The following is a 17,062-nucleotide window of genomic DNA, read 5'->3' on the forward strand; positions in this document are numbered from 1 at the left end:
GCAGAAATCAGGCGAAGCCATTACATGTGAATGAGCGAATTATCAGAACTCCCTAGGATCATCTTTCCCGCAATCTATCGTTCACACGACAGCTTCGAAGCAACGGAACGCCGCGCACGATACGCTCTAACAATGGACGCAATCAATCGATGATTATGCTGATGTTGTTGTTAATCATATCACTTCAAGTTGCCAGTTCGTATTTTTCCCACTAAATATTTATTCTACCAAAAATATTCTTCTAAAAAATCAAACTACCAAATCTCGTAGGAAAGTTCAGAAAACCTATTTGGAACTTTCAAGGTTCATCTGCGGTAGCAAGATGTTCAGAGACATAAAAACGAAAAAAAATAAAAGCCAACCCCTGGAACCTGCGTTGTTACTAGAACCGCCAGACCTTATCCAAAAGAACACCCAGCCACCCCTCACCTCGCCCCCGCCTCAACACCAACACTTCTACCACCCCCAGGGGACTTCAGAATCGCCCCCCCCCCCCCCCGCCCCCCCCCCCCCCCTTCCCCAACCCCCAATAAAACGCCATCCAGAAGCCCGACCTCCGAAAAATTCACCGTCGGGCGATAATGATACAATGCCCTCGGGCTAAGACACTACTAGCTCTTCATCATCGTCATCCAGGGTAGCTACTGTGTGAGAGAGAGAGAGAGAGATTTTCTTATTCGATTCTTATTCAGAGTCTTCTGTTATTTAACGTGTCATAAATGAGCAGTCAAATATATTTCAAAAAAATTACCTGACGCACACACACAGATATATATATATATATAATATATATATATATATATATATACTATATATATATATATATATATACACACACACACACAAAATGTAGCTCGAAGGAACACGCACTTGAGAATGTCCTTAAATCCGCGGTAGAATACTACGAAAGTACTTGCTCCGAGTCCCTGTTTCACTTACCTTTTTACCGCGGATTTAAGGATATATTTGAGAGAGAGAATATGTACATGGGATATCAGAAAAAACCGAAAGATTATAATACACAGGGGCTTCAGAAGCTCAAGGCGTGTCGTCGCGTCAGTTGGAGGCATCACCTACTTTTTTGTCTTGAAGTTACAATCGTCGCGGGGCAAAGATGGTCGCATAACCCTATCCAGAGGTTCACATAACTAATTTTTTTGTGTATGTAATTCCCTACAGAAATGTGAGCCAGTGAGGCCCCTCTTTTACTCGCCGCCTATCTGTGTGACTGTCTGTCTGTCTGTCCATCTATCCCTCTAAACATACACTTAAAAGGGAATTAGTTTCCTGACAACATTATCATGAATATTGTCCAAGAGATCCAATCTTCGCTATATCTCCAGGCAAAGATCTACGATTTCGTAAATTGTACGTCAGTATAAGCATCTCTCTCTCTCTCTCTCTCTCTCAACAAATCATCCAATCCAATTTCATTCACAAAGGGAATGACTAATAACGTCAACAATAAAACGAACATCTTTTCGATCGGGGGACCAAATTGACCCTAGATCCTTTTGCCCCGGGACATTCTCTCTCTCTCTCTTTTCATCATGCGTGTGTGGGGCCCCTCTCTCTCTCTCTCTCTCTCTCTCTCTCTCTCTCTCTCTCTCTCTCTCTCAGGTTGCCTGGTAGCGGGTGGTCTCTAGCCCTTAAGAGCCCAATGGGATCTTGGTAGCTAGCTATCTTATGGCTTTGACAATTTTATATATTCTCTCTCTCTCTCTCTCTCTCTCTGAGAGAATAACAATTGCTAACATAAAGAATGATTTTCAGCGACTGGCGTAGAAACATTAGTAAAAGCAACTTAGCTGGGTAATGATGAGGGGAATGTATCAGTAACTCATGCCCATTACAAAGGGATTTAATAACTACTACTTTAATCATATTTAAATATCTTTAGAAGATAATTCGACGAAAAAACATGAATATTACTTATTACTTCTGATGGATCCAGCTGGCTTCGTGCCAGCGAGGTCTCTTGAGATAAAAATGTTGCAAACAACGAACCACCTACGATTTTTCCTCGATTAGTTATTAATGCTGGGAACTCATTGCAATTAACATTTTGCTATTTTTTGCTTAACTTAGAAGTGTTAATGACTCACTTTGAGCATTTTATCAATAATTACATCAACAACATCCACATACGAGTGGAAGTGTTAAAAATCTAGCTTACAGCCTGCCAATGAACAAGCGCCCGTGCCAGCAACGAACGAACGAACGAACTCATCTCAACGACACACATTCAAATTCCCTGCCCTGGCCCAGACCTCATTCTTCTACTTCTGCCCATCATGCCCACCCATGCCCCGCTTTTGATAGCCCCATTAAGCATGAACAGAAAGAGATGACACCAATTTCGGGGAACATGATGTCGGAGGACGGCCGAGAATCTCGTGACCCTTTGTTATGAGGGATTTTTATTTCTTTAGGCCTAAGGGACGATCGCATCGCCCTATGCCCAAAGAAGAGGGATGGGGCCCGGCCACAATAGAGAGAGAGTGAGTGAGATTGAGGAAGAGAGAGAGAAAGAGAGACAGATGCCTGCCATCTGAGCTAGCATCGTTCATACATTACAGATATATAACTGACAGCTTGACAGCTAGAGCGTTACGAAGCAGCTATAAAAAAGAAGAATGTATGTATATATATATTATATATATATATATATATATATATATATATATATATATATATAAAGATAAAGATATGCCACGAGGAAAAATAAACGAATGAGGATCTGCAGATCCTCATTCGTTTATTTTTCCTTCGTGGCATATATCTATATTTGGATTTATCACGTTCCTAACTTTCGTGATTCAGTTATACATTATCTACCAATATATATATTAGTATATATATATAATATATCTATATCTTTATTTATATATATATATCTATGTATATATATATATAAAAGTGTGCTAAAGACAAGCTCATCTAAAATGTGTAAAGAAATCAAAAGAAGCTTAGAGCTCGCTGTCGTTCTTACAAATACAAAGATGTATGCTTAAAGCAATCCATACACACACACACGCACACACACACACACACACACACACACATATATATATATATATACTATAAACCACTATTGCATAAAACAGCTCATTCCACGATTGGCTTATGGTAACCTATAAACAATCCCTGTAACAAGAGAGAGAGAGAGAGAGAGAGAGAGAGAGAGAGAGAGAGAGAGAGGTGGGGAGTAAACATAAACATAAAAATAAACATCGTCACAAAAGCCATCGATGACTACGACATACATAACAAAAGCCCTCGTTAAAGTACTCCTGTTATCTCGGGGGAAGGAGGACGGTCGTCAGCCCCCAAACCCTGGTGGGCAGCAGATCGCGCCACTAAGAGCTATATACCACAGCTTTTATTCTTCCGGGTCACATCGTAGTTGGGCCAAACACCGAACCACGCCCTCGCGGGACCGCCCCCAGGTTCAACGCAGCGTCTCTTAAGTACAAAGAACGAAGCAGAGAACAAGCAAAGCAAGCGCTCAGAGAGAGAGAGAGAGAGAGAGAGAGAGAGAAGAATACAATTTATAGGCATTAGACCAAGCGCTTGGACCTACAAGGTCATTCAGTGCTGAAGGGGAAATTGAGAATAGAAGGTTACAATGTATAGACAGGAGGAAAATCTCGCAGTTGCACCACGGAATAATTGTTAGAAGAGGGTGGAAAGTAAGATGGAAGAAGTATATGATTGGAGGTACGTTAAAAGAAATGAAAGAGGTTGCAGCTAGGGGCCGAAGGGACGCTGCAAAGAACCTTAAGTAATGCTTACAGAGAACACAGGGAGGTTTGAAACCAATAAGACCCGGAGGCGATAAATTCGAAGTCGATCGTCTAAGAGGAGCAGCTTCAGATAAGGATGAAATCTTTCGGTGACGAGACGAGACCAAACCAATTTGCTTAGCTAATTCGACGCCATGTCAGTGAATGGCCAATTGGATAAATCAGTGAATGGACGAATGAGACATGAACTCCGAGTACTGTTCATGTCAAGTGTCTTCCCACGTCCCTCTGTGGGATAATTGTGCCCGTTAGCTAAAACTTAAGAAGGGATTTCGTTCATGTACTTTTCTTCATTATACCATTACTCTTGTTTTATTCATTGTAATATTGCTTCTACTCCAATATCATCTCCGGAGTAATGCTCCAAATTGATGACTTGTTTCCTCAATGCTTTACAAGAAATACTATCTGTTCGTTTTTAATAATCAGTGACAGAGTTGAGTAACCATTCACCAGTGGGGAAAAAATTAATATGAAGTGGCTTTTCGAAGGGGAAAAAAAAATTCCGGTATAAGTACATATATGAACAATGAACTCTTGACCTCACTTTATGCAAAGAATGAAATATTGAATTAGTTTTTACCACTGATAATGAAAGTTTCACAGATAAATCATAAATGACTTTTTAACGTCAAATGTTACTCAGCAGATTAACTATACCTATATGTAAGAGGAACGACAATTTCAAAATGTACGTATGATACACAAACGTATAGAAAATGAATACAATAAGCATAAACCGACAGATGCCCAATCTCCCCTTCCGTCACCTCTCTCTTTCTCTCTCCCTTTCTCACTGGGATTGACTCCAAAGAAATACTCCTTTATAGAATCTTTCTTCCCCCATGAATAGAGGCTTCAATGAGTCTTGAGAAGATGGCCGTCCGTCCGATGGGATCGATAAAGGAAGACGAAGAAGCATGAATAAATTCCTCTCGGATCTTCATTGTTCGGGATTTCGCCTACAATGATAGATGTCCGGGGGTGTAATAATGTATATCCCTCTCCCCCCCTCTCTCTATCTCTCTCACAACAATATCATCTATACCTCTCTTCAAGATTTTCATTCTCGTTTCGCTGAAAATACAAGAAATACTTGGCATTCGTGATGTAACAAAATGATGTTGACAGCTATTTAAATAATAAAGATTAACAACCATGAAAATAACATTAAAATCAGATCTAGGGAACATTTAACAACTGCTGAAGCGGATGGAGTAAGATTACAACAATCGTTTGGGGGATATAATGCTTGGGTATATTTAACTGTATGCCAGCATATTTCGAGTTTATCTTCTTTTCCACAAGAGAGAGAGAGAGAGAGACAGAGAGAGAGAGAGAGAGAGAGAGAGAGAGAGAGAGAGCACAGATGGAAATCTCATAACTCCTAGTCTATTAAAGTTTTTTTTTTTTTTTTTTTTTACAAAATGTCTTACTGACCTAAAGAAGTAACTTTTTATCTCATGTTAGAAGAGCCTCTACAGCGATAAAAGTTGCACTTTGGATCTTTCGTCCCTATATCACAGTCCTACTGCGAGTCACGCTTCGATAGTCTACACACCGAACGAACTGTTAGTCAATAATGGTAAACTTTCTTTTGAGACTAGGATGAAAAAAGTAATATATATATATATATATATATATATATATATATATATATATATATATATATATATATAATCAGTTATGTTATGAATACGCTGAACAAATAATCATGGAAAACTGATCTGCATCAAGGAAGTAATTATGAGACCCCAAATAACGGTTAAAATTATTAAAACATCCGGGACCCGTGGTAAACTGTCGAATTTCATTATCGTCGCTTTCTTTTCCCACAGCGTTCATTCATCCGGCGTCAATTTCATCTACCCTTCTATTTCACCTTTTTTTTCATTCTGTTTTCTTTCCCTTGCGTGCAATTCTCTTCCCCTCGCGTTACAGTTATTCTGAAACCTACTATCAGATTTAATTTACTTTATTCGTTGCGCGAATTATTTCAATCTCAGTAAAATCGTTATTCTTTGTAATCTTGAACACTATCGCATCTAATTAACAATTTGAATCACTGTGCATATCATTATAATCTCTGTCCAGGCATAATTCTTTGTCATTTTGAACACTCAAATGTAATTAACCACCGTATTCATTGTGCGGATTATTATAATCTCTACACAAGCATTATTTTACTTTAACTTTATTGTTATGTCAAGTTACAATCTGTGTACAAAAGGTCTAAACTAGACCTTGTTTCCTAAGTTAAGGCAATATTCTTCACATTCTTCTTTTCGTATTATCAGGTAAATCTTGCATAGTTACTTTGCGCATTCGTAAATTCCACGGCACATTCTCCCAGTCGGCTGTTTATCACTCGTCTACCTCAGTTCCAAGCCCCTATTATTTAAAAAAAAATTCCCCTGACGTCACCGACCTGAAATTCCACATCCTTGCATGGTTGCCGAATATAATAACAAACACGAAACCACAAATTAAAAAAGATACCATCTAAATCAGGCGAATTAATATGCTAATACAAGCTATAAACTACAATAGCCTTCAAAGCATGTTAGCCCACGGAGAGATAGGCCTATATAGGACGCCATCCAAGATTTAGGTAGCGCAGTGATCCTTTTCTGAATGGGTAGGCTTAGTATGACCCTGAAGGCAAGGGTGGAATGAAAAAAATAAAAAAATCCCAGCGAAGGCCTAAGAATTTTTCTTTATAACACTCGCCGTGATAACACTATGCCATACATTTTTAAACGATGTCTTGAAATTATTGCTCTTAGTTTAATCTCGTCGGCAAAATTTATGATTTTACCTTTATCGAAATTCGATCTGCTCATATTGTTGGTTAGGAACCTCCCTCTCTTTCAACACACACACACACACACACACATATATATATATGTATATATATCGAGCTACAATGTCCTTTAATATCTAATTCGCTCTACCTCTCGCGGTGGTGTAGTAGGTAAAGCTTCACTGACGTTCCTGGGTTTGAAAGGATCCATAGGTTCGCGCCCTGGTCCAGGCAAATCTATTATCGAGAAAAAATTCCCCCTTCGGTTAAGCATATATGAAAATATATTAATTCCGAGTAGAGCGAATTAGATATTAAAGGACATTGTAGCTCGATATATGTATATGAATCACGGAAATGTGATATGACTTATATATATGTATATATATATATATATATATATAACTATATATATATATATATATATATAGATATATATATATATATATATCTATATATATATATATATAATATATATAGTATATCTATATATGTTGAAAGAGAGGGAGGTTTACCACAGGAATAAAAACTAAATGCACTCCTTTTGATTATGGGACCCGGGTTCGTTTCTCGGTACAGAACATCCCAATTTCTTCAAAAATTTCTTTGAACTTGGATCTTCAGGCTTTGTAGTGACAAGCGTATCCAAAAAAAAAAAAAAAAGTGCAAAGGATTTAAGAAGTTAAGAGGACATTGTGGCTATTGCAGTAGCCTATATGTGTGTGTGTATACATGTACACAGAGCTTGATTACAGGAAAATTGATATACTTACTGTCTAAGTTTCCAAATGTTAAAGTTGTATATGTAAATCAGGTGGCAATGTGATTATATATATAAATATATATATCTTACTTTGGCTGCCAGCTGTTAGATAAAAACAACCCTGAACCTGAAGTCAATTGTAATAATAATACAACACGTCTATCGCCATCCGTTTTTCAAACCCCTTTGACAACACAGCTTCCATCTGGACCAAATTGGTTTTCCCACTGATTTTTAAATTATCGCCCGTGTGATAACGCCACTTAAAGATTCAATATAACTCAAAGTTCCCATCAATTTTATGGACTATATTTACAGTGCTGCCTTGAAACAAATAACTCTCACCATTAGTTTTATAGTTCTGAGCAGTCATAACTCTTGCAGCGCTAAGTAAAAACGAGAAATAAAAGATAACGTGACCCCAGGGAAGATTCGTTAGGCTACTTAACGTCACATTAGCTCTGGGTTAACCGAAAAGACAAACGACGCGAAAGCCCTCGAACAATGGCCCGGGAACTTGTTAAAAGACCTTCTTCCACTGGACAGCGCAGGACCGTTTAACAAAAAGAGACACATTTCGATGTGGTTTTTGGGTGTCGGTGAAGATAAAAAAGGACAATGGAAGGCTTCCAGGTTGGTCCTTTCTTCTCCCTTTTCTTCTTCTTCTTCCCCCGCCGTAGGTAAGAGAAAGGGACCCAATGATGGAATTGCTTTCCCGCCAAAAAACATATATGGACACGCCACAAGAGGCGGAAATGGAGGGAAAGAAGAATGAAGCTGAAGCACCCTTCTCCCCTCCTAACCTGACTCCAACCCCCTTTAAAAGGGTAAATAGATTCCGGCAATCGGGAAAAGCCACGCTCTTCCGTGAGAATGAGAAATGTGACGAAAAGGGAAAACGGAATACATCACAAAACCGACTTTTATCCCGTTTCCCTCCATTATAGAAAAGAGTTGGCTTTTGTGCCGGGCTGCATTCGCTACGGTATGGGAACGCATTCCTGGTGGCTTTTGCAAGACAATAATGTTACATGCTGCCGCTGCTGCTGTGGTCTGGAACTCGTTTCCCCCTTTTTCATTTCACAGGACGCGTTATTGGCCACGCTCAAGAAGCTCAGTGTTATGTGAAATATGTTCCGTCCTGCGTGAAATGCGTTCCTCTCGGAAGAAAAAGGTCCCTCGCGCGGCCGCAGAGGACTGGAGGAGGAGGAGGAGGAGGTTTAGAACCGCTGCTTAAAAGGAGAACATATATATGTATGTGCTCACCGATGTAGACCGAGCGTTTGGTAGGCTACCTTTTAACATCCCCTTCCATTTACGATTGAATGACTTCTAATAAAAAAGGGACATTCATTACAACTCCCTTGATTTTCCTTTTAGGCCCGAGAGAGTTGAGAGTGAGTTGCGTGGGGTAGTTCAGGGTTGAAATACAGAACAGAGGGACAATGGATGTAAAAAGTCATGAATCAACGAACAAAACTCTTAGCCTACATTCCCCTATCTTTAATCAAATGACAACGTTATTAACAACGGGACAGTGGGTAACATCAACGTGGCAATAAATAACGATCACAAGAGCCATCCTTTCCCGTAAGTATGACTCAGGATTCTTAGCGGGTCCTAGTATTACCTACAAAGTACTTAGATTTTTTTCTCTAACTACCTACTCCAACTCACAAACGGAACTCACAGAACCAAGGCATTAATATCTTGCATCGCTGCTCTGGTATCTGATGACGTCACTGGAGGAATTTCCGCCATTTACATTTAAATAAAAAAAAGGATATGACCTGATCACATGACGTGACGGCTTGGTTGAGTCCCTTAATCTAATTCGCTTGACGAGAGAGAGAACGTTCTCGCCTTTGGTCTTAAATATTTCAGGGAAACCTCTTGTTTACTGGCCATTTGTAAAATAAGAGACCAAGAATTTTGCAGCGTACATGCCATGACAATTCTAAGAGCTTATACTACGTTCGTGTTAGTCAAGCTTCTGGGAAAGAAGGGGCAAGTTTTTTTTTTTTTTTTTTTTTTTTTTTTTTTTTTTTTTTTTTTTTTTTTTGATATCTCGAAAATGCAGGAGCTTCTATGCAGTGTAATATACATGGGCCTGCAAAAGGTATTTTCCCGTGAGGTGATGTCACTTTGCCATATGTTGCAAACAGGATATCAAAAGCTATTCTAATTGCCAAAACGTATCCTACCGCCAGGGGTTAAGAAGTCCCAAGTTAAATACTTAGGGTCAAGAGAGATGGTCAATCTGGCAACTTGAAATAAAATACGCATAATTCAAGTCATACGTAAAAATGACTGAAGAAAAACATTGTTTAGAGTGAAATGGAAAGCAATAAAGAGCAACGATCACAACCAGCGTTATTGTTAATTTATTGGTTAAAAGTAAGGTGACGTATATGAGTATTGTACACAGATAGGTTTCGTTGTGCGTAATTCAGATCACTTCATTTAATGCCACGAGTTTTCCTGTTCAAAAATTTTAATTATGATCTAAACTGCATTATAAAAATATCTTTATTGGACACATTCCATGAAATGTTTCGCCCTACAAGTGCCATCGGCTTTTCTGGCTGCGTCACAACATTAAATTTGGCTAAACTGACCCTCATCTAATATTTTCATATTTGCTTCTTCCTCTCCGTTCTACTCGGTCCTTTTCAACACAGAAGCATTCAGTTCTATTCCGCGAATGTCCTCCAGGCTTGTTTCAAACGTATTTGTGCAATTAGAATAATTACAATCATAACGAACTAGGACTGGCAAAACTCCATAGCTATGTGCAGTAATAAGTTGACATTTAAAAGTAATAACAAACTACTTATTATACGATCGAGAGATATTATGTACAAAATCCAACGAGAAGATAGAACTCACAAAATGTCAAGCGTACAAATACACACGAGCATCTATGACATCAATTTACACTTACAAACAACCTTCCTACTGAATCGTCAATGCAAATTGAGAAATCAGTCACCGCATCAGCGAGAAAGTAAACCTGACGAGGGGGCAAACGTGTCTATGACTTCACTCGACGCACGACATGCGGGCCAGAGGCGGAGAATACGCGATCGCATTGTCCAGCAAAGATGGCGGACGGAAAAACTAGCCGGTGGCCGGCTTGCGACGCGAAGTCGCCACCGCTCGGTGTGTGTACATATATATATATATATATATATATATATATATATATATATATATATATATATATACATACATACATATATATATATATATATATATATATATATATATATATATATATATATATATATACATACATACATACATACATACATACACACACACATATATATATATTATATCTTATATATAATATATATATATATATAGTAATACCGTATATATATATTATATATATATATTCATCCTTTTTTACTGTATTCTAACAGTGTTTTGTGAAACTAAATAGGCCCATAAGATAATATTTAAACGATAAAATCGTATATTTCGATAAACAAGCTTCTTTATGTATGTATGTACTATATCTAGGGCAGTGCGTGTGCAATCATAGAGAATGCATAATAGTAGGTATGCAAAATAAGAGAGAGAGAGAGAGAGAGAGAGAGAGAGAGAGAGAGAGAGAGAGAGAGAGGAGAGAGAGAGAGAGTTTACATTAATATTATATATATAATTCTCCTTACATTTGGCATCGGGTAAGGACTAAAGCTCACCTTTTTCTTACTGTATTCCATATTGGATATCAGTACTTCCTTTCATGAAATGCACCAAAAGTACCGGTGACACATTACTACAACTTCCCAATTAAAATGTACTTGGAAATGTAAAACAATTCAAATCTTACCATTATTCATCTGTTCCAACCAGGATTCTGCGCAAAACTGATAATGACATCATATATTCTCGTTTGGAACACGATCATGGCCTTAGTACCAGAGAATAAAAATGCTTAAAATCTTGGCCCCTTTTCACCTGCTCCAGCCAAAATATTGTGCAGAGCAGACAATAACATCATATATAGTACCCATTTTGACACGTTCATCCTCTAACTGATGCTTCACGGCCTTATTTGTGTGTGTTTGTGTGTGTGAGAGAGAGAGAGAGAGAGAGAGAGAGAGAGAGAGAGAGAGAGAGAGAGAGAGAGAGAGAGAGAGAGAGAGAGAACCAAAATTCATGAGTTCGAAATACTCTCTCAGCAAGGGACCCTGTTCTTGTGTTGCAACTTGCATATTTGATTAGGGGGAGCATATATCAAGCACTACCCCCACTGATATCATTTTATAGAACTCCATTTGCCTTACAGAAATTGCTCCCAGTTCACAAATCAGCCGATGGAGAGCCTCAATCCATCAGGAGTATGAGCTAACAGGTAGACAATTAAAGGTGATATATTTCAACCTTAACCGAAATACCTCTTATAGGCTTCCGAAGACCATAAATTTTGGTGCGGATAGGCCTATATGACGGAGCCACTGGGAACGCAAGTGACCTCTCTCTCTCTCTCTCTCTCTCTTTTAGTTTCTTTCCATTTGGTATCTTTCGCCAAATCTGATCGTTTCTTATTTACGAAGCAAACCAAAATAATATAAATGATTAAACTGTTATAATAATAAAGTATGGAACATATCAAGGGATCGATGTAAGATCCTAGACTTCCAGTAACTTCAACTCGGTTTGAAACATATCTGGGAATTTACGAATCTCATCCTTCTCAGGCCACGGATAGGTGGAAGGGCTTCGAAGGTACAAATGATTAATTTATCATATGTGATCTGTGGTTCCGTCAACGAAGGTCATCGTACACCAGGTCTTGAGATGAAAAACGAGGGTAGATAAACTTTCATGATGGGCAATAGGAAGGATTATGTGCACACTGTCAGAAGAAAATACCAGAATTAGGCAGCCAAAAGGGTTAAAGAGCCATTCAATCCGCTCTATGCTTTTACAAAAGTAAAGAAAACGTGAATTGGAGGGGCTTTGTTACAGACTATATTTAAGTTATATAACACTATAGCCGTTCAGTAGACTAGACTTCGGGGCAGTCTCTGAATGGACGCCCGTAATTTTTGTCTTTTCCCTAAATTAACCCTCAGCAATTTTGTCTCGTCCAGAGTTCAAATTAGGTACGTCCTTTTTTCCAATGTCTTTGTCTTTTTTATCCAGCTTCTGGAGGGCAGGTATTTCCCCCAAAATATGTTCTTTGTCTTCTTTACATTGTTGGAGAAAAGTATTCTTTTGTCTAATTCCTCTACTACGTTGCGTTCTGGTAGATAGTCCACAAAATAGTTAAAATCCATATTAGTTCCCGGGTATCTGCTTGTCGTTATATGTACAATTCTACTTTTTCAACGATGTCCTTCTTTTATTTGCAAAATATTCTTAAAAGACTTTTTATACCAGCCTTCTTTCACATTTCGATGTCTATACTTTGTCTATCCCCGCCTTGATTCAGTTGAATCAGAGGTTCTTTCTCACCAAACTCAAGAACTCCCGCGGGATACATTCCTTCTTGTTCTCACCGATGTAATTAATTTGTTTACTTTAGTACTAAGTATTTCGTAGACTATTCCTTCGATTACTTCAGTGTGGTCTGAAATCTTTTTCTTTCTTTTAATACTCTTAATTGTCATTTCCACTTTCTGAATATTTTGCATTATTATTCCAAGAATTTTCAAACGTATTTTCGTATACCATTGTTTTTTTCAACAAGTAAATGTTACCATCACAAAAGGAATTGAAAATCCATCTCATCTTCGTCTAATTACTGATGTTTCGTCCCTGGAGCAAATTACTTTAACATTACTTTTATATATTACAGCTGCCTATCTTGAATTTCACCATTCTGTACCGGATTCCTTCTCTGATTCGAGTCAGATGCTTCTTCTGAAAGTCAACTAATATTATTAACAGGGCCTGCTTGCTTTATGTGCTGGTCTGCTACACGCTCATTGACTGCATTCAAATCACCGGAAACATATTTGGTGCAAAACCTGCCTATTGTTAGTTCATTGAGCCATTTTCCATTACTTGCTCTTGTCTATTCCTCACCATTCCCGTGGGAATTTTCGTGGAGGTATTTGTAAGGGCAACTGGTCATAGACTCATAAATGATGACTTTCTTGTTTTGGGTATTAATGCGCTTGCTAGAACGTCCCAGTTTACGTGTAGCCTGTTCTTCTAATAGCTAAGAAGTTCTTATAGCCGCTTGTAAAATCTCTAACAGTACTTCATATTTTCAGTAACTGAAATATCTACAACACGAAAAGCTCCAGTACCGAAGTACTTTTTTTTCTTTACCTACAACGAGAGAAGTTAAGTAAATCAATACATACAAACAATAAGCGCCCATGAAATGTTATTTAACATCGAAATCCAGCAGACTGTGAGAGAAAGTAAAATATCTCCATCAGCCGGAATATGATTTAAAATTCTAATAGCACATATTTTCAGTATCTGGCAAATATCTACAACAGGAAAAGCTCCATTACTAAGTACTTTTTCAATTTTTATTTTTTTACCTACAGCGATAGAAGCTAAGTAAATCATTTTTTTTTTACCTACAGAGATAGAAGCTGAGTAAATCAATGCATATAGACAATAAGCGCCCATGAAATGCTATTCGACATCGAAATCCAGCAGACTGTGTGAGAGAAAGTAAAAATATCTCCATCAGCCGGAATATGAATTTGGGTGTGACATACTAAAGGTTTAGGCGTGTCGCACAACATAGGCCTATCTTTACAGAGCACCGATGAAGATACCCGGGTGAAATCATTGACATGTGACGATGTAACACTCGGCGGATCGAAGTAAAGAATTTTGTGTGGACCAGTTGGGGAATACAAATGTATTCTGTAGAATATTGGACTGAAGTATTGCTGCCCATTGAGATGCTCTAGTTTTTCTTGGGAGATATTTGGGGCGACCGTTTTATTCTTTGGTTAAGGGCATTTTTTTTTTTTTTTTTTTTTTTGAGGTTTAATAGCATCCTATAAAGTGCTTGGGCGAATATTCTTGTGGATAAGGACTTTAAATTTTATAAAACATCTTTTATGATATCCAGCCAAATCTAAGATACTTACAGACAAAAAAAATCTCCTATGTATAATTTCCACACACACACACACACACAAACACAAACACACATGCATCCTTGAATTTCTGTGTATCAAACGGAAGACCGTACATACTCTGGATACCGATTACGAATGTATATCTCTTTGCCTATTCTAATCGCAACATATGTATGAATTTTTGAAATATATGTGAGAATTCCACTGCATCCTTTAAGTTTCCGAATGCATCATTAGAGAGCAATTAATCCATCACATTTCGTTAGGACCCGAAGTCTCGGATGCCCCTCCCTAGATAATGGGCCTAATGCTATAGTGAATTTATCCCTTTTGACACATTATCTGGTTATATTTGAACCATCATCTAAAGATATATACACTTTTTCTTATGAATGTTTGGCTACATTTTGCAGGATACTTCGGCTAAGCATCCAAAGATAATTGGCAACTCCACTTGAGCATGGATTAGCGAACTACCTAGACCTACAACTATGAAATAGAGCGACGAGCTTTTGTACAAATATCATATCAGCTTCTTTTTAATGGATAAATATTATAATCACTTGATTATGAGAATGAATGTAACTACAATGAGGTCTAGCCAGCACCACCAGCTAGTCACCGACTACAGAAATTCATCGTTATTGACATGAGAAGCAGTTAATACCTGTTAGAAGTATACTGTGAATTATTCGCGAACTCAATTCATGGTTGAATTTATTTGGAGATTGAATTAATCGCCTATCCGATAAGTCGTAATCATAATTTTTACAAATACGTGATTTGTTGTTACTGCACTGCTGCAAGTTACAAAGATTACAACTAGGCCTAGATAACAAGGCATTGCAATCTATGACATCCCAAACAAATACGTAAACACGTAAACCAAAATCTACAAAACATAACGCACTTGAATACATACCCTAGCTACAGGTATCTGTTAGCATAAATTATCCAAGTATTCACTTGTAATTCCTTGACCTTGAAGATATAAAATATGCCGGCTTATCCTAATTCAAGAAATTATAGACTGGTCCGGCTCTTTCTCGCGCTCTCTAACTGCCATGACGAAACTAGATAAAATGCTACAGTCACTATTAATCGATGGCACCTTTTTCTTAATAATAATAAATAGGCAAGGAAAAGTTAAGACATTTTTATATGACAACACAGCACATAGGCCTAGGGGGTTAGGTATATCGCACAGGTTATACTCACCCATAAGCAAGTACTCAATGCTTTATAACAATTATACAGCCAAAACATATAAATGCAACAAAGATATATATTTCACACGCCCACGGCCAAAATAAACTACACTGCAAACTCCTAATTGCCTAACCAAATTAGGCTAACCCATACCAATTATAACGAAATGAAAATAACCAACCGGTTTAAAATACCTTTTAGGCAAATTAGCTTATTTTTTTTCTATACATAATGAGACTGTATGGTGGTAGTTACCTCAAGGCCCAGCACGACGTCCTGACAGGTGGAAGGCGGGAGGCTCTCCTCGAGGGCGATCACCACTCCTTCGTAGCCGTGGTTCTGGAGGACCACCTTCGAGGATGAGGTCACGCTCGATGCTACAGCAGCACAGAGCAGAGTGCTCCAGATTATGAAAATTCTGGCGTGCATTTTGGTGTTATTCTTGTTAAATGGTTTATTGTTAACTTTCTGAGAATTAATAAGAGTATTTTTGCTAGGAATTCCCAAAAAATGATTTCAGTACATCACGAGTTCGTTGATGGAACCCATAATTCTTCTGTGGATTGATAAGCGTTTTTGTCCGTAGGTTATCAGTAAACTTTTAACACAACACCATCCTTTCCAAATGGATAAAAAAAATCACTTTAACATCAATGAATATAAATCCAGGAAAATGCAACGACGACTGGTCAAATACTCTGTTCTCTCACTGAGAAACTAAAAGCAAAAAAATCAACGTCAAATTTCTCTTTTAGGTTATCGGTCTAACCCGAGTCAGCTCGGTTGTGCGGGATGAATCTGCTGACGGACACCATCCGACACGTACTAAGTTCTGGACTAAACTGATCCCCCTATTTTTTGTACAGACTCGGGAGCATCCGAATCTTCGTCAAGGCATCTCATCGCATAGAAAACGGGGGCGGAGCATAATGGTAACGATGCTGCTGCCAGACGTAAGAGTAATTGTCTATTTTGATTGTGAAAATTCGTATAACGGAAAGTCATGGCAACATATTAATAAACCACAGAAATTCAACGGAAATGTGTATCGAATGCAGCTTAAAAATCAAAGCTCCTTGCTTTTAAAATAATATTAAAAGAAATATTTACAAATCGTGCACTTCAACTTCCAGTGAAGCTGAATTGGGAACAAAAATCTAATTAGATATCGTACGCGATTTTTAGTATTCTTTTATCACACGTGGATATGGAAATCTAACGTTTGTTGGAAATATATCGTCAGAATAGTCCATGAAAAATTAATGGAAATTTTTCTGCACGAAATACACCAAACTGTTTTCAACCCGTATGAGTTGAACTTAAAATGAGAAAAGGAGATCAACTGCCCGAGAGACGTAAACAAAAAGGGAGGAGCTATGAAACCAAGCCGTAAGTCAGGTAAACATAGAAG

General features: G+C 38.0%; 1 protein-coding gene across 1 annotated transcript in view; it reads right to left on the reverse strand.

Moving 5' to 3' along the window:
• LOC135201784 (calcium-activated chloride channel regulator 1-like) overlaps window positions 1-16,506 on the reverse strand; it is a 78,303-nt gene extending 61,797 nt beyond the window's left edge. The window contains 1 exon segment of the mRNA XM_064231035.1: window positions 15,907-16,506. Coding sequence (XP_064087105.1) covers window positions 15,907-16,080 — 174 coding nt within the window. The 5' untranslated portion in view covers window positions 16,081-16,506.
• Between the last annotated feature and the right edge of the window lie 556 nt (window positions 16,507-17,062).

The sequence above is a fragment of the Macrobrachium nipponense genome, chromosome 28 (assembly GCF_015104395.2).
Source record: "Macrobrachium nipponense isolate FS-2020 chromosome 28, ASM1510439v2, whole genome shotgun sequence".
In the NCBI taxonomy this organism is placed as follows: Eukaryota; Metazoa; Arthropoda; class Malacostraca; order Decapoda; family Palaemonidae; genus Macrobrachium; species Macrobrachium nipponense.